This window comes from Manis javanica, chromosome 5 (genome assembly GCF_040802235.1).
Source record: "Manis javanica isolate MJ-LG chromosome 5, MJ_LKY, whole genome shotgun sequence".
Lineage (NCBI taxonomy): Eukaryota > Metazoa > Chordata > Mammalia > Pholidota > Manidae > Manis > Manis javanica.
In genome coordinates, this window is record NC_133160.1 from 14,002,177 (window position 1) to 14,023,989 (window position 21,813).

The 21,813-nt window shown below is 40.7% G+C and overlaps 1 protein-coding gene across 1 annotated transcript; it reads right to left on the minus strand.

The window, feature by feature from the left end:
• Positions 1 to 96: 96 nt before the first annotated feature.
• On the minus strand, positions 97 to 18,099 carry YWHAB (tyrosine 3-monooxygenase/tryptophan 5-monooxygenase activation protein beta). The gene is made up of 6 exons (XM_017662112.3): positions 17,915 to 18,099; positions 6,688 to 6,990; positions 4,393 to 4,516; positions 3,279 to 3,442; positions 2,277 to 2,372; positions 97 to 1,967 (listed from the first exon to the last, which is right to left on the minus strand). The coding sequence occupies exons 2-6, from the start codon at positions 6,985 to 6,987 to the stop codon at positions 1,911 to 1,913; spliced, it is 741 nt and encodes a 246-aa protein (XP_017517601.1). The 5' UTR covers positions 6,988 to 6,990; positions 17,915 to 18,099; the 3' UTR covers positions 97 to 1,910.
• Between the last annotated feature and the right edge of the window lie 3,714 nt (positions 18,100 to 21,813).

Genomic DNA, 21,813 nt, shown 5'->3' on the forward strand with positions numbered 1-21,813 from the left:
TTATGACACCCTGATTTTTTGTTCTGAAGGATGAAACAAAGCTTTGAAGGAAGAGCAGAAGGCCAAATATAAGTGATCAGAAGAACAATTCGCAGGCACTGATAAAATTTTTTATTTCACTTTTGAATTTTTACACTTCTCCTGATTATTCTGTGTAAGGTGGAAACTAGAAATGTTTAAAAGACATACACAAATTCAGTACATTAATAACCAGGGATTTTTCTATTTTTTCTATACTATTTTCACAACCACGGGTGTGCTTGCTATGCAATATAACCATCACAGAAGCAAACGTGAGGCAGAATACCAGTAAGGAGAAACAAAGCAAGAGCTACCAGATATACAGACAGGCTCGTTCCACATTCACTACTGCGTTTTCAAGCGCCAAGGATTAACTGCACATTTTTTTTTTCAGCTAGAAAGGAGAGGGTTTTTTTTTTTCTTTCATTTTTTGGTTTGTTTTAAATCAGTGCATGAACGTCTCTTTTCTCATTTCAGCAGATGGACACTACCGCTACGTGTAATGGTAAAGGTTGAGAGGGCTACTGTGAGACTGGTAGGCTGGGCTGTTCTTGACTCTCCCCTTGTAACTTCCCTGTATTATAGTCTCGTTTAAATGTATCTGTTAACTTGGCTGGATGAGTACATGTGGGAGATTCAGTGACAGGAACTAACAAGCACTATCAGGGCTGCAGTACAGGAGAAATCATAGACATTCAAAAATACCTTTTTGATCCAGATCTTGGCATGACTGAAGAGCAACCGTGTTGAGAACTGGAAGTAGACCGAGCTATGGTGCTGAAGCTCTTTGCAACTGTTTGAAGCAAGGCCTGCTCACCAGTGTTCACTAGTTCTCTCACCCCTCCAGGCCCCCTACCCCTGCCCATGCAGTATTAAAAACAAAAGACAAAGATAAAATTCAAAAGGAAAAAAATGTAAGGAAGCAGGACAGAAATTTAAAGAAGGAAGAGAAAACCAAAGTCAATGTCAAAAAGGACAGTGGGAAAGAATGTTTAGATTTCAAAATTTAAAAGCCCCGAGCTAGGGAGAACTCAAAGACTAAGCACTCCTCAAATGAAAGGCAATCTCTGCAGATCACTATTTTTAAAGGTATTATCCAGGTAACAGGTAAGGCCGTTATAACATACATGGCTTTTTACTTTTTAGCCTGTTGTGATGAGAACAGATCCCACTCCTGAAGCACATGTTATCAGTAACACATTGCTGTAATTAAGGGGGTTTAGTCACGGGGTTATACAAGCACTGGGCCTTTTCGTGGTGTTATGACCCAGTTATCTGCCACAAAGAACTTCAATCTCAGGCTTGGAGTTTCCTCAGAGGACGACACTATGGACATTTTGCAGTCACGGACTTTTGAGTGGCAACAGCCCAAACTGGCAAGTGTCCATAAACCCTGAACACAGGCAGAATTACTATCAACTACCATGAACTCGAATGCCAACCAAGGGGTGCCCCACTCCAAGTCCCAGCGTCACAATATAATTTCTATAACTTTCTGTACAACTTTACAATGGAACTGTTTCAGTGATTATTCTTATATCAGATTAAACTTTCCAAAAAGTTACACATAATTCGGGTCTACTTTTTCTACCAGTTAAGAGTTCTGTTAAGTTACAAAACCCCATAATCACAGTGTTCAGTTAAAAAAAAAATTAAACACACAGTAATCCTGTTAATCAAAATCAAAACTTCAGAATGCCGTGGCATTTATGTGACCAATCTTGAGTTTTAGATACAAATACCAGCTTTATCCCATGGACCATTTTTGCTAGGCTGAGGCTGTGAAAAATCGAAAGTCGACATACGACTTTTTTTTTTTTTTATCGCACAAAGGGATGGATGTGGAGGGTACAGAGTGACACTGAACAGATCATGAAGCACGATAGACATTAGTTCTCTCCCTCCCCAGCATCTCCTTCATCTCCCTGGTTTTCTGACGTCCACAGCTGCAAGAGAAAAACAGAGCTTTAATCAAAGTAGGGCTACTAAACTTTACTCAAGGGGGTGGCCCAGTCTGTCATTGTACCTCACTCAATTGTTTAAAATTCTTCCTGTATTACTGTAGACACTGATAACTACAAGGACCAAACACTTCATCAGTCATTTATAACCAGTTAAAAATTTAAAAATTTAACTATACTTCCAGGGTAAAACCCCCTCTTGAGTTTCACCTAATAATAGTGCATTATTAGGTGGGTGAATGGGACTGAGACAATAAACCTCCAGAAGCAGCCACTGAAATCAGTAGTACTTACAGTGAGATTGTCCCTAAGCAACTGCATGATCAGGGTGCTGTCTTTGTAAGACTCTTCATTCAGTGTATCCAATTCAGCAATTGCCTCATCAAATGCCTAAAAACAAAGAGCCTTTAGCAAAGAATTCACAGGTTCTTTGGAGTGAGTTTAAGCTCAATTTTTTTCTGCTAACAAGTGAATATGCTCTTTGTGGACAGCACCTTGGGAACTGAGGCTCTTACTACCTTGTTTGCTAGTTGTTTCAGCAAACATTTAATGCATGTTTATAAAGCACTAAACAAGGATGAAATTCCTAGATAAGAACTTTACTGTACCTAATAAGTCAGCAGATATTACTGTTAATCCAGCACAAATTTACAGAATCTTCTTATTACCAAAGACATTCCTAGTAGTCCTTCAAAAAAAAACACACACTAAAATTGAAAAGGTCTGGATAGAGGGGATAAAGGGAGAATAGAAGTTCACACCACTAAGTCTGATTCGATCAAGTGATGGAACTTTTAAGACTTCATTTCACACACTTCTCCCAAAATAAAAATGTAAATAACGGTGTGCGCATGTTGAAAGACTACAAAAATATGCAGAAAAGGCAGTTGGGGTATCAAAAGAAGATAGGTGGTAACCAGGCACATAAAGAAAACAGCCTGATTTCTTTCATTTACACAGCCATAAATTCAAATCTTAGTACAAGGAATATATGTAATGGGGGCTTAGAGCCCAAAGCTTGACGAGAAACAACAAATGACTTTCATCCTGAGTTGTCCACAACCCCACCCCACCCCCCAAAAAACAGTATCAAATAACAAAAACAAATCAGCAGGAGGTGCTGAGAAGAAATTACGAAGTAACATGTCTGTACTTACTTCAAGAAAGATACATTCCCACCCCCAGTAATTCTTTAAAGTCCAAAATAACAAGTTATGTTCAGGTAATAAAAAGTTATAAAAAAGCACAAGCACTGTTTCACTGTAATTAGAAGCCACAGAGGATGACCTTTCTCACCGTTTTTGCCAGGCTGCAAGCCTTTTCAGGGGAGTTTAGAATCTCATAGTAAAAGACTGAGAAATTAAGTGCCAGCCCAAGTCGAATTGGGTGTGTAGGCTGCATTTCTTTCTTACTAATTTCAAATGCTTCCTGGTAAGCCTGCTGGGAGTTTGACACAGTGGCTGTAAGAAATAAAAAGGTTGAGTTCTTTTGTAGCTTGCATCATACACTGGAGCACTATCAAATTATTGTACCAAACTGGGTTGGACTAATGGCTTATCAAATGAGGACTCAGTCTCTCCACCCTTTAACAATCATTTGTTAAATGTTTATTCTAAGCCAGTACTATATTAAATGTTTTGGAGGAAAGCAAAAAGAGTATGATAAAGTCAACTAAAGCAATTAAGAAATACAGAAATAACCTTAATAAGACAGAATGCGGTAACAATTTGCTCTGGTGGAAAGATCATGGACTTTCAAGTCAATAGACCCCAACCTGAAATCCCAACTTTTACTATAGATGTGTAGCTCGGAGTAAGTGAAACATACAGAGAAGCCTTAGTTTCCTTATTAGAAAAATGGACAGATTCCCACCCGAAATTATTATTATTATTATTATTATTATTTTTTACTTACAACAGATTCATATGTAGCAAAGGATGTATGTCAGGAGGCAAAGTAGATAGAGTCCTGAATTCCTACTGTACCTTCCCAATGAAATGCTTTAGGCCAGTCCCACCTGAAATTCTTAAGGTTGTGTGAGGAATAAATGAGATTCTAAAACACTTGGTACATAGTAGGCACTTTAAATCAAGAAAAGGCTATAATTATCACCACCACAATAATACATGTATGTGATAAAAGAAATGGTGGTTTCATGCTGTCAAACATTTTAAAGTGGCACCTCTAAAAAGAGCTACTCAATCATCTTGAAGGTGAAGATCTGTGTCAGTGCACTACTGACCCAGGCTTGCAAAGCCCTCTATATTCCCCCTTAAATCCTGAGAACTGTGTTAGTGTCTATGAAGAACAGACAAAAGCAAAAACTGTTAAATTATGACAGAAGACTGGCTCCACTACTGATGAAATTTCTTTAAGAAAAAAAGAAAAAAGAAAAGAAAAAGTGACTTACTTTGTTTACTGTCTCCAGATGCCACCTCAGAAAGATATCTAAAATAATCTCCTTTCATTTTCAAGTAGAACACCTTACTTTCTGGTTGTGTAGCATTGGGAATAAGGTATTTGTCCAACAGCTCCTAAAAAATTATCCACACTCTGTTAAGAATCTGGAATTATTATTTACAAGATGTTAAAACTACATTTGAGATTCAAGATACACACTACCACTTCTAAATAATTTTTTTGAAGATTTAAAAAAACATTTTCCATCCAAAGCTTTTAAATGGGTTTTAGCCCAGGTCATAACAGCAGATCCTGTATTCTTCTGTTAAAAATCACTCTGACCATCCATAAAGGGTTGATTAAAGTACAAGAGACAATGGGATGCCATGGAGGCCTTAAAAATGATGATGCACAACTACACTGATAATATGGAAAAGTTCTCAGAAGTCTGAGTGGGGAAAAAAAGCAGATTATAAATACCACATGAATTCTATTTTATCATTAAGATGTACATGTGTACACGCACACAAATATGTAAGGGAAAAGTCTAGAAGGATATTTAACAATATGTTAACAATGGTTCTCTAGATAATAGGATTAGAAGTGATTTCTACTTTCTTATTTATATTCTTTTGCCCTGTTCTTTTGTTTAAAAAACAACAAACCTTGTATTACTTTTGTAATTACAGGAAAAAAAAAACTTTCCATTTTGGGAGGAAAAAAGTGACAACAGAGCAAAACTGCTGAAAACTAAGTTTAGAATCAATCGGACCTGGGTAGAAATCCCTCCTCTGCCACTATCTGTATGACCCTGGACAAATGGCCTCATCAGCCTGACCCATCCTTAGCTACACAATGGGGGAGCGTAACAGCCACCTTCTAGGGTAGTTACGAGGATAAATGAGCTAATATAAATAAGGCACTGAACACGTGCCTGGCACGTAGTAAGCACTCAAAAAGTAGCTAATACTATTATTAATAATAAATTCCTTTAAACATTTATGCTTACAACAAAAGCAGTTCTGAAGGAGTCCAAGCTTCGTATACAGAGCAATATTTTCGAAGAGTTGTTTTAGAATGTGGCATCCTGAAAAACTGGTTAAGAGGCAGTAAGTACCATGCTTTTCTTCACATTCTTTCAGATGCTCTTAAAAGCTGGTCTACATTTCAGGAATTATGGAACTTTCTTGCCCTTGGAATGCATGCCATACTTCATCTGAATACCAGATGTACCTAACATTCAGGAATTAGCGCACCATTAACAAACCCCCAAATTACCAACAGGCAACAAATTTAGCCATGATACTCTTACACCACGAGTCTAACAAAAAAAGCAGCTCAATGCAAAAGCTTAGTTATAAGGGGATTTAAATCAATCAGAGTGATCAGATGCAAGGGGCAGTAGTCATTTTAATATTCTCTGCAGACAGACAGGGTGGAACTCCTTATGGGTTAGGGATGAGAAGTACTGCCTGATGGCTGACAAGCTTTGTACTGGTTTTCAAAAGAAAGGTGTCATGGGCAGTGACTCGGAGAGGCAGCCAGCAGGGGAGGAGGTAGATCCACAAGTGTGAATTCCTTTTCCCTTCAAAGCAGCCCTCACCGTTCATTTTTACCTGATTTCACCTGGAAGAAAAAGAAAGTTCCCAGTGGGCTCAGGATGTGAGGGAAAGGCAGTATGATCACGACTTGCTCTAGGATATGCACCCCTCCCATCCAACCCCAGGTTGTGGCCTGAGTGAAAGGAGTTAGAGACTAATCATCTAAGGCTTATACAAGGCACAGGACAATCCCCACATCACTTCTGATTTGGCTCTGGACTACAGGCCCCAACTGACCAACACGGCTAACTCGCAGACACAAACAGCACGTCACACTGCAGCTGACGGGAGAGGCTGCAAGGCAGCTCAACTTCTGCTCCAGTCTTCCCCACTGAAGAGAATCACCACGCACACTAACATACAGAAGAGCCTATCTGTGCTTGCATCTATCTAAAATCCTGCCTATCTGGCTTCAACTTCTAAAGAAAAGATGGAGGGATGTTCACTAAATGTTCCTGTTTTTCACAAGTCTTTTTGAAGGGAAAGGAAACACCCCATAACTGATGAGCAACTTCTATGATCAAGTAAGAAGTGAGAAGAATCGTATCATATGCTTAAAAAGCAGTTGCCAATGGCTTGCAGCTTTCCAGTATATTCAGGCACCTTTCTCTCAGGTGAAGAGTTTGCATTGAGAGTTTGCATTTGTACATTAAATCAATGCTATTTGGAAGTGACTGTTTCAGAGAGAAACACGGGCCCCTCACCAGAACATCACTGCAGATGTCCTGCAGCTCTGCCTCGATCTTCTCACGGTACTCTCTGCCCAGCTGCTGCTTCTTCTCATTCCTCTCTGTTTTTTGTTCAATGCTGGAGATGACTCGCCAGGAAGAACGGCGGGCCCCTACCACATTCTTGTAGGCCACGGAGAGCAGATTCCTCTCTTCGTTGGAGAGTTCGTGCCCCTGTTCTGTGACTGCCTTCATGGCCGCAGCCATGTCATCATAGCGCTCGGCCTGCTCGGCGAGCTTGGCTTTCTGAACCAGCTCACTTTTATCCATGGTCATTCCCTAAAACAAAAGCAAGAGCAAAAGAAAGAAAGAGCAAATGTCAGGCTTCAGGAAATGCACATGGTGAATCTTCTTCCAACCCATCTGGGAAGAAATATAACTGAATGTGAAACATCTATGCTCTCAACAGTATTGACTATGAGCACCTACAGGGAAGGTCTTTTTATTATTTTGGTCAGTTACTTTTCCCCAAAGTCCCACAAGGCAGATACGTTCACCCCTTTTTTGGGGTGAAGAAATGGAAGTTCAGGGAAGGCAAGTGATATGCCCAGTGCAACAATGCTAGGAGATGGTAGAGACAGAATTCCAGTTCAAGCTTCTGTCTCTCAAGGCTTTTGTTTTCTTCCACTACCCTAATTTGCCTCCTCAACACATGGAAACTGCTTAGTAATTATTTCTTTAGAAGCTTATGCTAAATACATGTCCTTTGCTTCCTCCAAGAATCGTCTGGGTTTGCCCAAATCTGTTTTTTCACATAATATGGGAAAAATACCTTAAGTGTGACATTTGCCTCAATCATCCTTAAACCAAAAGATAGTAACTTTAAATGTTATGCTTGGCAGGGTCCATTAAGCAGTTGGTACCTAAAAAAGAAGAGCCATTTTCATATCTTCAGCAGTTTGCTGACTTTGTTACACAGATACACTGGAGACAAAAGCATAAATTAAAGGCAGGTAGATTTGGCTCTTTCTAGTACTAGCTCTGCTGCTTACAAGTGGCACAACCTTGGTCAAATCACTTAACCTGAGAGCTTCAGTTTCCTTACAGGAGAATAGGAACACTACTAACTGTCCACAGGGCCACTGTGAGAAACATGAATTAATCTCTGTAGGAGCGCTTTGAAAAGTTCAAGCATTATATACAAATACCAGGCACTAACTTTGTGCATGGTATAGGTTGCAAGAGATACGACTGTATTCAACAAGATGCACAGCAAGAACTATGAACCATAATTAAGTTTATTTAAAACTTTTTCTGAAATAGACAAAAATCTTACTGACTTCTGTTTATCAAACCCTTTGTTTGTACACCAGTCAATGAATACTTACTTCTTCAATTATTTAACTCAGTCCATTCCCTACTATAATAATCATACTTTATAGAGTGCAGTAATTTTTTAATAACATGTAGCTAAAAAAATTATCTATTAATCAGTAATAGTTTTATGTACTGTTGGTTTAAATTTCAGTATGTTCATCTACAGCACAGTGTAAAAATACACTACATAGTAGGGTCTAAAAAGATGAAATACCACTTTAGACAGTAGTAAGAATATCAGTATGTCTAAAACATATACATGGCATCACAATTTAAGACTGAAAATGATCAGTAATTTTAAAATAGCAAAGGAAGTATAGCCCCCACTCACAAAAAGCCTTAGTAGTCATTTGTTTTCAAGGGAGAACTTCTACAAGAGAGGCCCCTACCACATAGAAAGGTTCTATTAGATGGAGCACAATGATAAGATATAACCCAAATCTAGACAATTCAGAAACAGTTGATTCTCTAGTTGAGAACTACAAATTTTCTTCCTACCACTTATAGTTTCAATCGTATTCAGAGCTGTGTCCTGTGTAAGGCTAATTCTAAGGCAACACTCAGTGAAGTAAGTCACACCTTGATCCATCTGACATCTTCACCCACACATCAGTAGAACAAGACTGTAACAAAGAAAATAATCCTCACAAAACAGTCCATTTGCTCTCCTACATTTCTCAGCAACCCCCTGTACTCAGGAAGGTCCATATGGTTAGTTCTGTTCAATGGAAAATATGAACAAATGATGCTACTTCCAGGTTGAAACTGCAAAAAGCTTATGTGTGGTTCAACAGGCATCTTCTCTTACTGCTGCCACCCAGGAGGCCATGTGTCCTAGATGGTGCTGTCACAAAACAGTTGTTGCTATAGCCCAAGTCCCAAAGGGACTGTGCAGCACAGACTCCCGCAGACCTGCACTGGACATGCGGGGTGAAAAAGAAAAGAACTTCTGCTGGGTTAAGCCATTAAGATGCTGGGGCTGTTACCACCACACAAGCTACTATACTCTAATAAAACAAGTACATCAAAAATACACTATTCATCATCTTAAAATTATATACTCTCTCAGTATGTCCAACTTTTGTGACCATCAAGTCTTTCAGATCAGGGCAATATCCCCATCATTAAATAAGCCTACTTCATTCCTAAAAGTGAGAAGCAGAGAGAAGCCAACTTTCGGCAAGCTATAGAAATTTCCTAGTCTACAGACTAGAAAACTAATTCAAAGTTAGCAGTCACTTAGGAGCCCCCTCCAAAGTTCATAAACAGCACCTGTGCAATTTTATCTAGGAAAGATTCCAATTAACCAAGTACTGGCCAAAAGCCAATTCAGAGGTGGGCCATCTCATGCAGTACTGTGAGTAAGAGAGAAATACAAAGGATCAACACTGCTAAAGGATACCACGAAACTCTGGCCCTACTAGACCTCCCAATTTAGCCCCCCAACCTTCTCCCCTTCCCAAACATTAAAAGTTAAATCACACCTCTCAAGAATCCCAACTACTCTTTGGGTCCTCCCAAATAGACAAGCCCTGTTTCAAAAAATAAAATGCAGCCTTTCCGGTTTGGGGCCAACTATTGCAAGCTTCTTTGGGATAACCACAAGAGCTCCTAGAGACTGAGAACCATCACAGCACAGTAAGACTGAAAACATGACTTAAAAAATACATTTATCTGTTTAGAATTTTTAAATTACGCCCACACACAAAACAACTTACAAACAAATCCATAGCTAATGTCCTGATGCCCACTGCTTACATAACTTCTGGCTTATATAACATGGACTTTCAAGCAGCTAGACCAATTTCAACAGGAAATGGGTTACACAACACCCAGCAGTTTGGAGGCAGGCAGCAGACAACACAGAAATGAAATTGTTCCTATTTCTGCATCTACAACAAACCTCTTGTCCACTCCTTCCCTAGTCTCAAGGCTTTCCCTAGTCTCAGTCTCTCACTATCTTTAGCCCCCTTCCTGTCACTGCTATCAAATCCATTCTTTAAGATGACTGATGATACTTTAAGGGACTCTCGTCAGTCACTTCCTGATGGAAATACTTTAAAGGTGCCTACTGCCAATAGTAGAATCAGATTTCCTCCCGTTAAGTGAAGACTTTCCTATCTATCTTCCCAAATACTTCAAAGCGCCTGTTCTTCACAAGCACATCAAATCCTCATTACATGTAGGCCTCATTCCTTGTACTTCTGCACGCTACATCAAAATCACTATTAGCCAGCCTCCACCCTTACACTCAATAACTGTAAATGACTCTCTTTGGGCTACTCCCTCAAATATAAACTCAACCCAGTTTCAAAGTACATAATTTGGCTCCTCTGTGCCTGTCAGGCTTTCTCACCATTTTCTAACATGTCCTTTCTCTCTGGCTGGACATCACTGAAGACCCATAAATGTCAGGCTCAAATATGTTAACTACTTTTGTAGTTCCCTTCATCTAGAATGCTCTCCTATTTACTTCCTGCCTATGCAAAGTCAATCCATCTGTCTAGGGTGAGAAAACATCTAACACTCAGCCCCCACAGATCAGCTGACCCATCCTGCCTATGAATCCAAATACACTTACAGCCTATTACACAGTCTGGAACTTCTTTATGCCTACATTTTACATGTTCTATGGAAGAAATGATGGGAAGTACACCATTTACAGTTTCATGTGCATTAGGTCCTCAAAGGAAAGGTTCACATTTTTCATTTAATGCCTAAAATTGCGCCAAGCACAAAATTAGTGCTCAAATAAGTTATCTGTAAGTTTTTTCAATATATTATTACTGGGAGAGTAAAAAAAAGAGAGGCTACCTATATGTGGTATGGCAACAAGGCAACAGTACTATGTGTAAGGGTGGGATGTGTTTTACAAAGCCACTTGGCTGATTCAATCTCAGTCTTCCAATCTATAAACTGAAGGTAAGAGCATCTACCTCAGGAGAGATGCTGTGAAGAGAAGGGGCAGGGAATTAAAGAACAGTAAATGTGGACATCTTTTTTAAAGAATGCATAGTACAAAACACACTGGAAGTACTTCTATTCAGTACCTACACATCACTGCTTTAGCCTACAATGTGAGCTTGGATTTTAAGTCTACAACCTATGAGAAGGAAAAGCAAATCTAGATTAATCTTGTACAGAAAGTGAATATTATAATGTTAACATTCCTAGATAAAACTCCACACCCTCAATGTCCTCAAAATGGACACACATGTTAACTTTGACACTTTCAGTCATCAGTTTCTAGTCGAATTTGCTAGAGATGCCAAGTAGTGATGGTTTATAATCAGGACCACTTTTCTTCTGAGACTTTGAACCAAGGCCTGTCAAGAAAAATAACAGCAAGAGAGACTTTGTCACCTCCTAAAAAGCCTTAAAAGATTGCAGTCTCATCATCAGGGCCAGGTTTAACAGCAGAGTCAAGATATCAGCACAGCCAAACTTAGTAGAGGCTGACAAGAGGACTGACCCTGCCGTGGGCCAAGAGATTCTGTGTTTAGGGTGTAGATCAGGACAGTATGGACGTGGCTCAGAACAGGACTTCTCAAGCACAGCCACACGATAATGATGGATATCTGTCTATTCTAAGCCATTAGATGCAGCACTTCAGAGGACTGGGCAGCATTTGCTGATTAAATCACCAACAGCTTAGTGAAAATTTGGAAACTATCTAAATATTCAACAGGGAAGTAGTTAAAAAGATAGTTGGTCAAGATTACAGGGCCATCAAAAGAAGGGATTTAATGTAGTAGAAAGATTAAAGAGATACATATAATGGGGGTCTGTATACCTATATCAGACAGTAACTGCTGAAGCAAAGAGAATCTGTGAAACCCCTTCTAACTCAATCCTTTGCCTAAGGGCTATTCTTCTGGCCAGGGTCAGAATACTGAGAGGTCATTTTCCCAGTGGCCAGAAGCAGACATCAAAGGATAAGGAGGGAAAAAATAAAAATAGCAATCCACTGCTAATCCATATTTTTTAAAAAAGCATTGCAAAGGAAGGATCAAAATGTGAAATGTGGCCTTTAGAAGTATTAATTTTCAGCTATGTTTTGTTTTCAAGGAAAAGAACACGCTCAATTATAAAATACAGACTTCAATTGAGTTTAATAACTTGCTAGAAATTTTAAATGAGGATTCCATGATCTATTTTGTGTCAGGATTATGGCAGCTCTAATACTAAACATATATGAAGGGGTGCTGTTTTTAGGCAAGCCCTATATACAACATATCCGGACTTCTAAAGAGAAATTAGGACGATTTTTAAAATAATTTATCTGAATCTCAGTTTCATCAAACATTAAGAGGAGACATTAATAGCTACCAATAAGATGATGTACACATAGTGCCTGGAGAATGCTAGCTGGAGCAAAAGGCTCAATAATGGACATATTCTTACTCTTCAGCTACTTCACAAAAATGTATACATATAATTGAATGTGTGTTGAAATAACTGCAATGATAAAGCAACTAGCACTCTATGAACTCTTCCAGGAGTTCAAAAGAAATGCAATTACAATAGGTGATCCTCCCTTCAGAGAGCTGAAACTTCCACAATAGGAACAGGAGGAGAAAGCACACATTTAAGGTTATAAAGCTTTTCCTAGAAGCAGCACCCAGCTAGAATTAGAGGGAAGAGGTTTAATTTAAAAGTGGCTGGGTCCTAATTGGTTTTTTGAATTAGAGGGGTTCTTTATCAGAGCAAAAAAGGGAACTCCAGGTAGGGAAAGGAAACATGGATGTATGAATAAAGTTCATATATGTTTTTCTAAATGAAATAGAAATCAAAGGCCAAAGTAGATAAAGAAATGAGAACAGTTACGAATCTGGAGAAAGGAAATTGACAGGAGAATCTTAAAAATCTAGCTCCAGTTTCCAGGGGGCAAGAACTGATAGCAAATTCTGAACAGTATCCACAGATGTACCATTCCAGAGAGAGCTCCCACAGCACCATAAAGTCAAAGTCAGAATTTTGGAGTCACTCGGCTCAAGGAAAGACAGACACTATGCTACTTCGTGAGGGACTGAGATAGTCAGAGGGATCAGGTGGTTAGGGGGTGTAACCCAGAAAGCGTTAACAACTCGGCTATTAAGGAAAACTACTCACTGAAAAACACCCACTCTACACACAAAATTCAGAGCCCTGTAGTAAACTTAATTCCATTCAAATATTCACTGGCTCTTTGCTAGAAAATGAAATACAGCATGTCTGAAATACAAAGTCACTGGCATTGATGTCCGGCAAACACTGAATTGTGGAAGGAAAGAAACTGCCCTTCTATCTCAAAATCCTTTCCCTCTTTCATTTCAGTTGTTGAGTTGTTAATTTTGTCCCATTAGCCAAAATTAAACCTCAAAAATGGAGGTGTTGAATGACATGCCCAAGGCCATACCATGTGACTCCAAGGCAGATATGACAAATTGATCTCTAGGCTCTAAGTGATCAATCCAAATAGACAATAGCTACCTCTGACCCATAAAGACAGCCCAACCGGTCAATCTTGTGAACAAGGTTCAAAAATTTTGTGCTCACCAACAAAATGGAGTGATCCAGTCCAATTTACCAGTACTACACACGAACTCCATAGGACACCCAGCCTCTTTAACCTCAGTTTTCTTGTGCCCAAGACAGGCAAATTTACTTAATAAAGTTCTTGCAAAGAGTAAATTAGTTTATGATGCAAAACATTTAGCACAGGTCTGCACACTGCAAGCACTCAAATGGCAGGCACACTATATTCCACACAAGTCTAACAAACAAATGGGCAGAAAGTGAAGGGACACTTACTACATACATCATTTCTTTTAAATCTAGATGGCTTTCTTCAAAGGTCGTTAAAATAAAGGCACATGTTAACTCACCTAAGCCTATTTCTAAAGTAACACTAATCATAGTTTGCCATAATGTCTTCATTGACTCCCACACTGGATTGTGAGCTTAAGGTAGGAAGCCAGACTTTCATCTCTGGCACCCAATGTGTAGCACAACACCTGCTACACTGAACAGGAAACTATTTGATCAATTGATGCACTCTTTTAAAGTGAACAAAGCTGTTATTTCCTATGTGAACAGAGGTAAGTAGACTACATGTGACCTATAAAATACAGATTATATTTATACTTTGTCTTAGACCACTTTTTGAAAAGTTATCTCAGCTCCAATCAGGAGATAATACCACACTTTCTAATGTTTTTCAGCTACCAATTGTTATATACTTATAGATTCAAACTGAGTTTCAACAAGTCCTTGGTATACTTTCTGTCCACCTCCTCTATTATAAAATCCAATCTGTTGGCCACACAAAAAGTCATACTAGCTGGCTGGTTTATGGTTTAGTAAATAACAACAAAACTACCCATCGTTTATGGTCCGCCTAAATGTGCAAAGCACTTCAGGGTTCATATCAACTTATTTAATCCTAAGTATCCTATGAGGTAGGTGTCATTGTCCCATTTTCTAGATACCCAGGTCACGCTGCTACACCCAGTACATGCTCTCTCTATGCTTCACTATCTCATAGAGACCAATTATGATTCTCATTAGGAAAATATGGATTAAGGAAGACAGAAGGGACAAATTTTCAAAGAATCATACAAAGTTATTACAGTGAGCTTTAGAACTGGCCTCAGGTTACTTTTAAGAATAAAAATAAAATTAAGAAATTAAATTATGCCAAGTTAATTATGCCAAAATCTCATCAGACTGTCAAATAAGCTTTAAGGTGAGATTTGTAGAAAAACAGTAACAATGGCCAGAGCTCTTTATCTTACCTTCTTGTAGCCTCCAACCTCTGACCTGGTCACAGCCATTCAGAAGTAACTTTTATTGTTGGGTCCCTTAGGGAAAACAATGAAATAAACTAACAAGTATAGGGACTGGCCAGATTAAAGAAAAAAAGTCATCTCACTAGTCTGCTGGGAATGACCTGTTCTCTTAAGGCCATCAATCCATCTCACCCCATTGTAAGTACATATCAGAAACACATAACTATGCCTGTATTAGAAGATCTTTGAGCAGAAAAAGCAGAAAGACGATTGGCTTTTAGCACACATATCCCAAAATAGAAAGTACTACATCAGTCTATTTTTCCTAAGTATTCCCCTTAGAAAAATTCCCTCCAAATCCAGCTCCAACTGTTGAAAATTTCTCCATACTGACATATTAGATTACTACTAGAATATCATATGTAGAGACCAAGAAGGTTCTAATTATATAACTACTTTGTAACTAAACTTTTGCCCCCAGTGTGAACTGTCACCTCCCCCAAGAAAAATGTAGAAACCAAAGAATTTAAAATCCCTTTACAAGGACATTTTAGTTCACTCTCTAGCTTATCTTCATTTAAAGGAAAACTGCTTAGTTTGATGCCACTAACTAAGCTACTTAACTATCACTGGTTGTTACGTACACTTCTTAATATGCATGAAGTGCTTAGAACTATGCCTGGCACATAGTAAGCAATGGTAGTAGTAACTTATGACTCCAGACTAACTGCCTGGTCCTACCTGCTCAGTTGGTGATTAAATCACAAAAGGACAGATTTTGTATGTCTACGCTATATGGCTTATATGTTATGTTTCATCTATGTAATCTCTATATCCATGAATTTGATAAAATAACATTTATTCAATACCTACTATATCCCTGATACTTATTTTAATTATTTTGTCACAACAACACAACAAAGACTATTACCATTTGCACTGTACAGATGAGAAAACAGGCTCAGAAAGACTAGAGATGCTATATACAAAATGAAGTTCTGCAATAATATATCACTTCTTTTACAGTAACATGCACACAAAACAGGGATGAGTCTCATCAAAATGGAACTGAAGAAAAAAAGAAAGCCATTACTAGTTAACTCTGATAAAAAACAAAATCAAAAGCATATATTTAATAATTTACAGTTTATGAAAAGGCCTCACTCTGCAGATAAACTAAGAACCAGAGGTTAACACACTGAAGATCACACAGCGAAAAATGCTGCAAGACCTGAGTCAATTCATCTGACTCCAAATCCAGTGCTCTTTCTGATTCTGTATCCACAGCCAAATGGGCAAAATGCACTTTTTGCAATGGCCCAAATCTCTGGAGATGCTGCCTTGGGAACTAGCATCATGGGAATTTGCTCAACTTGTTTTCATGGAGGTCGCCTCCCTCATCTCTTCAGCTCCAAATCTAAAATGGCTTCAATATAACACAGGCACTGCATGATGGGAACGCTGACAGGCCATAAATATTTGCTTCTGATGAATGAAGACATTCGATCTAAAAACTAGGTGTATGGTCTAGGCCAAATCACTTCATTTCTTATAAAAACTCCATCTGTAATATGGGTGAATGGTTTGTTATCTCACTAAGAGAAGCTAGGAAAATAATTCAGCAGCTACTACTGGATTATTAGCCTTCCATTTTGAAGACCAGATCTAAAATTTCACCTTGGGTGGAGTAAAACTGACAGGTTTCACCCTCACCATCCTGTGTGCTGCAACGTCTGTAGACCCAAGAAAAATGAGGGCCCACACAACTGAGGTATTCCTAAATAAGAAATGGGATGCACTGGAAGCAGTACATAAGAAAATCACCAGGAACCGATTAATATTTATACATAAAAGTTTCTACCAAGAAAATGAAAAAAGCTGAGCAGCCACATGTCCAGTTGTATTATCTGCACACATGTGTGGATGCCTATGAACAACTCAGACAGAGAGCAGTGCAATTTTCATATTCTTGAAAGGGCTTTGTCTTTCTGTTTTGGGTCCAATGGCCACCCGATTTTTTATGTTCAATAGTATCACCTTGCCAAATTCCATCTTCCACACAAGGGAAGTAAAAATCAGAGCCTGATACTGTCTATAGGCTTACCAAAGAGAAAAAAGCAGTGAAGGCAAGGACAGGAGACATGCATTTTTAGGAAGGTTGGCGAATTGTCTCACCAATACTGCCGCCTTTGAAAACCCCATTACATGCGAGTTCTCCATTTGCAATAGACAGATGTACTCATCTTCTGAAGAAGAGGGGCCCAAATCATTCCCTCCTCTTCCCCACCGTTAAGGGAGGCCACTAGGCAAATTTCAGTCCTAAAAACGTGCTAACACAGTATGGGGGAATTTTGGGCGAGAACACAAAAGACTCTGGCATTAAATGACGGTAAATACCGTGAGAAAACACTCCGATTACCAGCCTCAGACATTTCTTTCCTGGGGAGTCGGCCTGACTCATTAACCGGTTCCAACAAATGCATTTTCTTGATTCAAACCACTCGTACTTCCCAGGGAACGTCGGGTCCTGCCAGGCTCCCAAACCAGCGAATGATGAAAAGGCTTTACTGCAAAGTGGGAGGGGGTTTTCCCTCTGCTCTCTCCCAAGGTTAAACCCCTAACCTATCCAGGGGGAGCCAAGCCGCGGCACTGGGTCTCGAGAACTCGCTCGCGTCAGATTTAAGTTATAATTTTTGTAAACCGGAAAGCAAGGAGCAGGGAAGACAAGGCTGAAGGGGTCGGTGTTCGCCGCCCAAAGCGCAGAGAGGGGAGAGGTCACGCGATGATCGAAGCTGGGTAGTGAGGGAGGGTCCGCGCTCCGCAGCTGAACGTTCCTTCGGGCCGGGTACCGAGCCGCACCCCGCCTGCCCGCAGAGCCGAAGGAAGCTAGGGCGGCACGGGCCTCTCCCAGAGCTAAGGGCCCGGCCCCGGAAGCAGGGAGGGGCCGCGGCTCGGCCAGGCCCGCGTCGCAGGCCGCCGCGCGGAGCCCAGGAAGCCGCGCGCCCCTGCCTCCCGGGGCCCATCCACCGGGTCTTCCGCGTCGTCGCTCCCGCCGCCGGTGGGAAGCTTCGAGCTTGGGCCCCTGGGGGCCCGGGCGGACCCTGCGCCGCACTCACCGTGGGAGAGCTGCAGGAGGCGAAGACTGTTGCGAGCGAAGCTCCGAGCACAGACAGCTTCCTTCCCAAGCCCACTCCTCAGGAGGCAGCGACGGCGGCGGCAGCGGCGGCACTGGCAGCGGAGGCACAGCTACCCCGGCTCCGGAATCCGCGGCGGCGGTGGCGGCAGCTCCACTTCCGTTCCGGTCACCACTTCCGCTCCGGCCCGAGTCCCTCCCGCCCCAGCGCCGTCTCCTCATTGGGCGAGCAGGGCACGGGGTTCTTACGGCCGCCCGGGAGGGGCGCTGACCGAGGGAGGAGGGAGAGCGGCGGGCCTGGCTGGGGGTCCAGGCGGTTGGAGCGACGGAAGTGGGGGCGAGGAGAGGAAAGAGGAGGTGGGAGAGGAGGGGGCGAACCTGCGGGGGTCAAGAAAAGGGACGTCCGGGACCCGGGAGGACAGAGCGATGGCTGGGGTTGGGCCGGCCAGCTACCCGGTTGCTGCGTTTTCAGCTTAGGCTCCAGGCGCCAGGCCCAGACTACGAGGTCAACGGTTTACTCCCCACCCAAAAAGGAATCGTCGCGGGGTGGAGGTTGAGGTTAATTCCCTCTTGCTGTATGCTTTGAGAATACTGGGCCTAGGGACGGACAGAAATGCTTGTCCCTAAATTTTCGCTTAATTTTTTCCTTGAATCTTGAAGGTATTTGTCATTTTCCCCTTTGTGGACTGAAGAGGCCAGGAGAAGAGCTAATGTCCTTTTTTGAAGCCTGTGTGTATGATCTCTTAATTGAGTACCCCGGTACCAACACCCAGACCGCTCTCACCGTTATTAACTCTGCTCTACCAGAGCCAGTTTACTCTTAAACCCAGTTCTCCTAAGTGCCTCTTAACCTCTTCTCCCTCCCTTTCATTCATTCTTTAAACAAATGTTTATTCAGCATGCTTTGTGCTTAATGCTGGAGGGACAGCAAGAACAAGACAGATGGGGCCCTGCTATCTTGGAGTTTACAGTCTGGTAGGAGAAAGAACAAGTAGGCCTTTGTCTTTCTTTTACCCTTAGCTAATTAGTAGACTTCTAAGTCATCATCCTACCCTCAGCCCTGCCCCCATCAACTGCCAAGGTGATCTTTTTAAAATGCCTTTCTAATCTTGTCCCTTTTTTTCTTAAATCCTTTGGTGATTACTCAGACAGTAAAAGACAATTGGTAAGCTCCCTGAGTGTGACAGTCAAGGTTCTCATGAAGTTGCCCTTTACCCTTCAGCGTTTCCCTGCCATTCCTGCATCATAAAATGCCAGTTCAATTGGATGATTCCTTATCCTCCCAATATGCCAACTCCAGTATTTCTAAGCTGTTTGTGTTAGTTGTCAACATTTTTAAGGACAGAGATTTCTGTGTGAACAGAAATCTGCTTCTCTGCCTTGTCTGGCAACACTGTCCGCAATTCTGTGCAGCAACAATTGGCTTACGCCAAGGAGCAGCTGCCCACTCCAGATCAGGCATGGACTTCTCAAAGTGCCAGGGTCCCCTCCTGTTCTGAATCTGCTTTCCTCATTTATGTCATCTGTCATATCGGCGTTTGCGGGGGTAACCCCTGTACCACCTTTTAACTTGAGCAACATTGAAAAAGAGTGTTGTGTAATGTAAACAGCATGGACTCAGATTAAAATCACAGGATTTGAATGTTGGAAAAGTTTCGCAGTGCAAAAACTTCCCCATGGGGATCCATCTTTGGCAAACCAAAATTCAGTAACCTAGAGACTGCTCAGGTTGAAAATAAACCTTAATGTGATATGACTGTGCCTTATGCCCCCATCCAGAAAATACCCTAGTGGGTCATAGGGCTCATGATAATTACAGCACAAATGACATCATTGCATTTAGGGGACAAAAGTGCTCTTTGCCAGCCATCCCTGGGAGCCTGCTTAAGTGTTGCATGGATTAGCTGCTTTCACCATCTCTGCATTTTAGGCCAGGGGTCATCAAATGACAGCTATTAACTGACAGAGACTTTAAATGTTTACCACTGAACTGACAAGAGACATTAAAATACAACGTGGCAGATACAGCCATAGGAACATACATGCCCAGGATTTTATGGGAGCCTAGGAGAAGGGCCCTACACCATCTTGGGGGGGTGTTGGGAGAGCAGAAAAGACTTCTTAAAAGAGGTGATCCTTGAACCTTAGATTCCATATGATTTTTTTTTAAATTAATAGACTTGATCTTTTAGAGCAGCTTTAGGTTTACAGAAAAATTAACCAAATAGTACAGAGAGTTCCTGTACACTCAATCTCCCCACCCATGTTTCCCCTATTACTAATATCTTACATTAGTGTGGTACATTAGTACAATTAATGAACCAATATTGATGACATTATTATTAGCTAAAATCCAAAATTTACTTTAGGGTTCATTCATCCATAATTGACGGTTCAAAATTCATTGTACAGTTTGATATAGAGTTTGACAAATGCATAATATAAGGTATCTCCCATTACAGTATCAACAGCAGCTCCACTGTCCTGAAAATCTGTATTTCAACTATTCAACCCACATCCCTTCTCTCCTCAACACTTGACAATCACTTCTCTTTTACACTCTCTTTAGTTTTGCCTTTTCCAGATATCATACAGTTGGAATCATAGAGCACATAGCCTTTACTGACTGGATATTTTCATTAAGCTATACAACTTAAGGTTCCTCCATGTCTTTTTATGGCTTGACAGTGCATTTCTCTTTATCACTGAATAATATTCCATTGCATTAAAGTGCCACAGTTTGTCCATTCACCTACTGTTACAGATTGACTCAAATCCTCCAAAAAGAATGAATGTGACCTTATTTGGAAAAGAATCTGCAGATGTAATCAAGTTAAGATGAGGCCATTAGGGTGGGCCCTAATGTAATACGATGGATAGCCTTATAAAAAGAGGAGCAGACCATGTGAAGGCAGAGGCAGGGACTGGAGTGATGCAGCTACAAACCAAGGAGTGCCAATGATCTGTAACCACAGCCAGACACTAGGAAGAGGCAAGAAAGGATTCTACCCAGACTCTAAGGAACATGGCCCTGCCGACACCTTCTGGCCTCCAGAACTGAGAGAATAAATTTGGTTGTTTTAAGCCACCCAGTTTGTGTTTACTTTGTTAGAGCGGCACTAGGAAACTGATAAATGCACTGAAGGACGTCTTGATTTGGCTTTTGACAATTATGAATAAAGCTGCTGGAAACATCCATGTACAGATTCTTGTGTAGACATAAGTTTTCAACTCATTTTGGGTAAATACCTTAGAAGCATGATTGCTGGACTGTATTTTAAGACTATGTTTAGCTTTATAAAATAATGCCAAACTGTCTTTCAAAGTGGCTTACGATTTTGCATTTCTATGAGCATCCGAAGAGAGTTCCTGGTGCTCCTCCATATTTGTGCCAGCATTTGATATTGTCAGGTTTTCTTTTGTTTTTGATTTCAACCATTCTTACATAGATATGTAATGTAGGACCCTGGTCTGTCTCTCCAAAGGTTTCTTTTTGCTCCTAATAGTCTGAAATTTCATGATTAATGGGCCTTGTGTTACCTAGTGGATTTCCTTCCTCCCTTCCTTCTCTTCTTTTCTCCCTCCCTCCTTTCTTCCTCTCTTTTACTTTTTATTATGGCAGTTTTCAAACAAACCCCCAAGTAGAAAGAATAGTGCAGCAAACTCCTCAAACCCATCACCCAGCTGTGTTTTCCTGTTCTGCTTCTCCTTCACATGTTTTTTAGCAGCAGTAATTTACAGCAAATCCCAGACATTATATCACTGTAGTTGTGAACACCTTAGTATGTAGCTCTAACAGAGAGGAATTAAAAAAAAATAATATGACCACACTTTCTTGATCACACTTAAGGAAATTAACACTTCCCAAAAGTGACTTTTTTT

Bases quoted from the DNA above. Each gene is read 5' to 3' on its own strand.
- YWHAB (XM_017662112.3), bottom strand. From the start codon at position 6,987: ATGACCATGGATAAAAGTGAGCTGGTTCAGAAAGCCAAGCTCGCCGAG. The intron at 3,443-4,392 runs GTAAGTCACTTT...TATTTCTTACAG, and splicing joins ATCTGGAGACAGTAAACAAA to CCACTGTGTCAAACTCCCAG. The intron at 1,968-2,276 runs GTAAGTACTACT...TTTCTCTTGCAG, and splicing joins TGCTTAGGGACAATCTCACT to CTGTGGACGTCAGAAAACCA.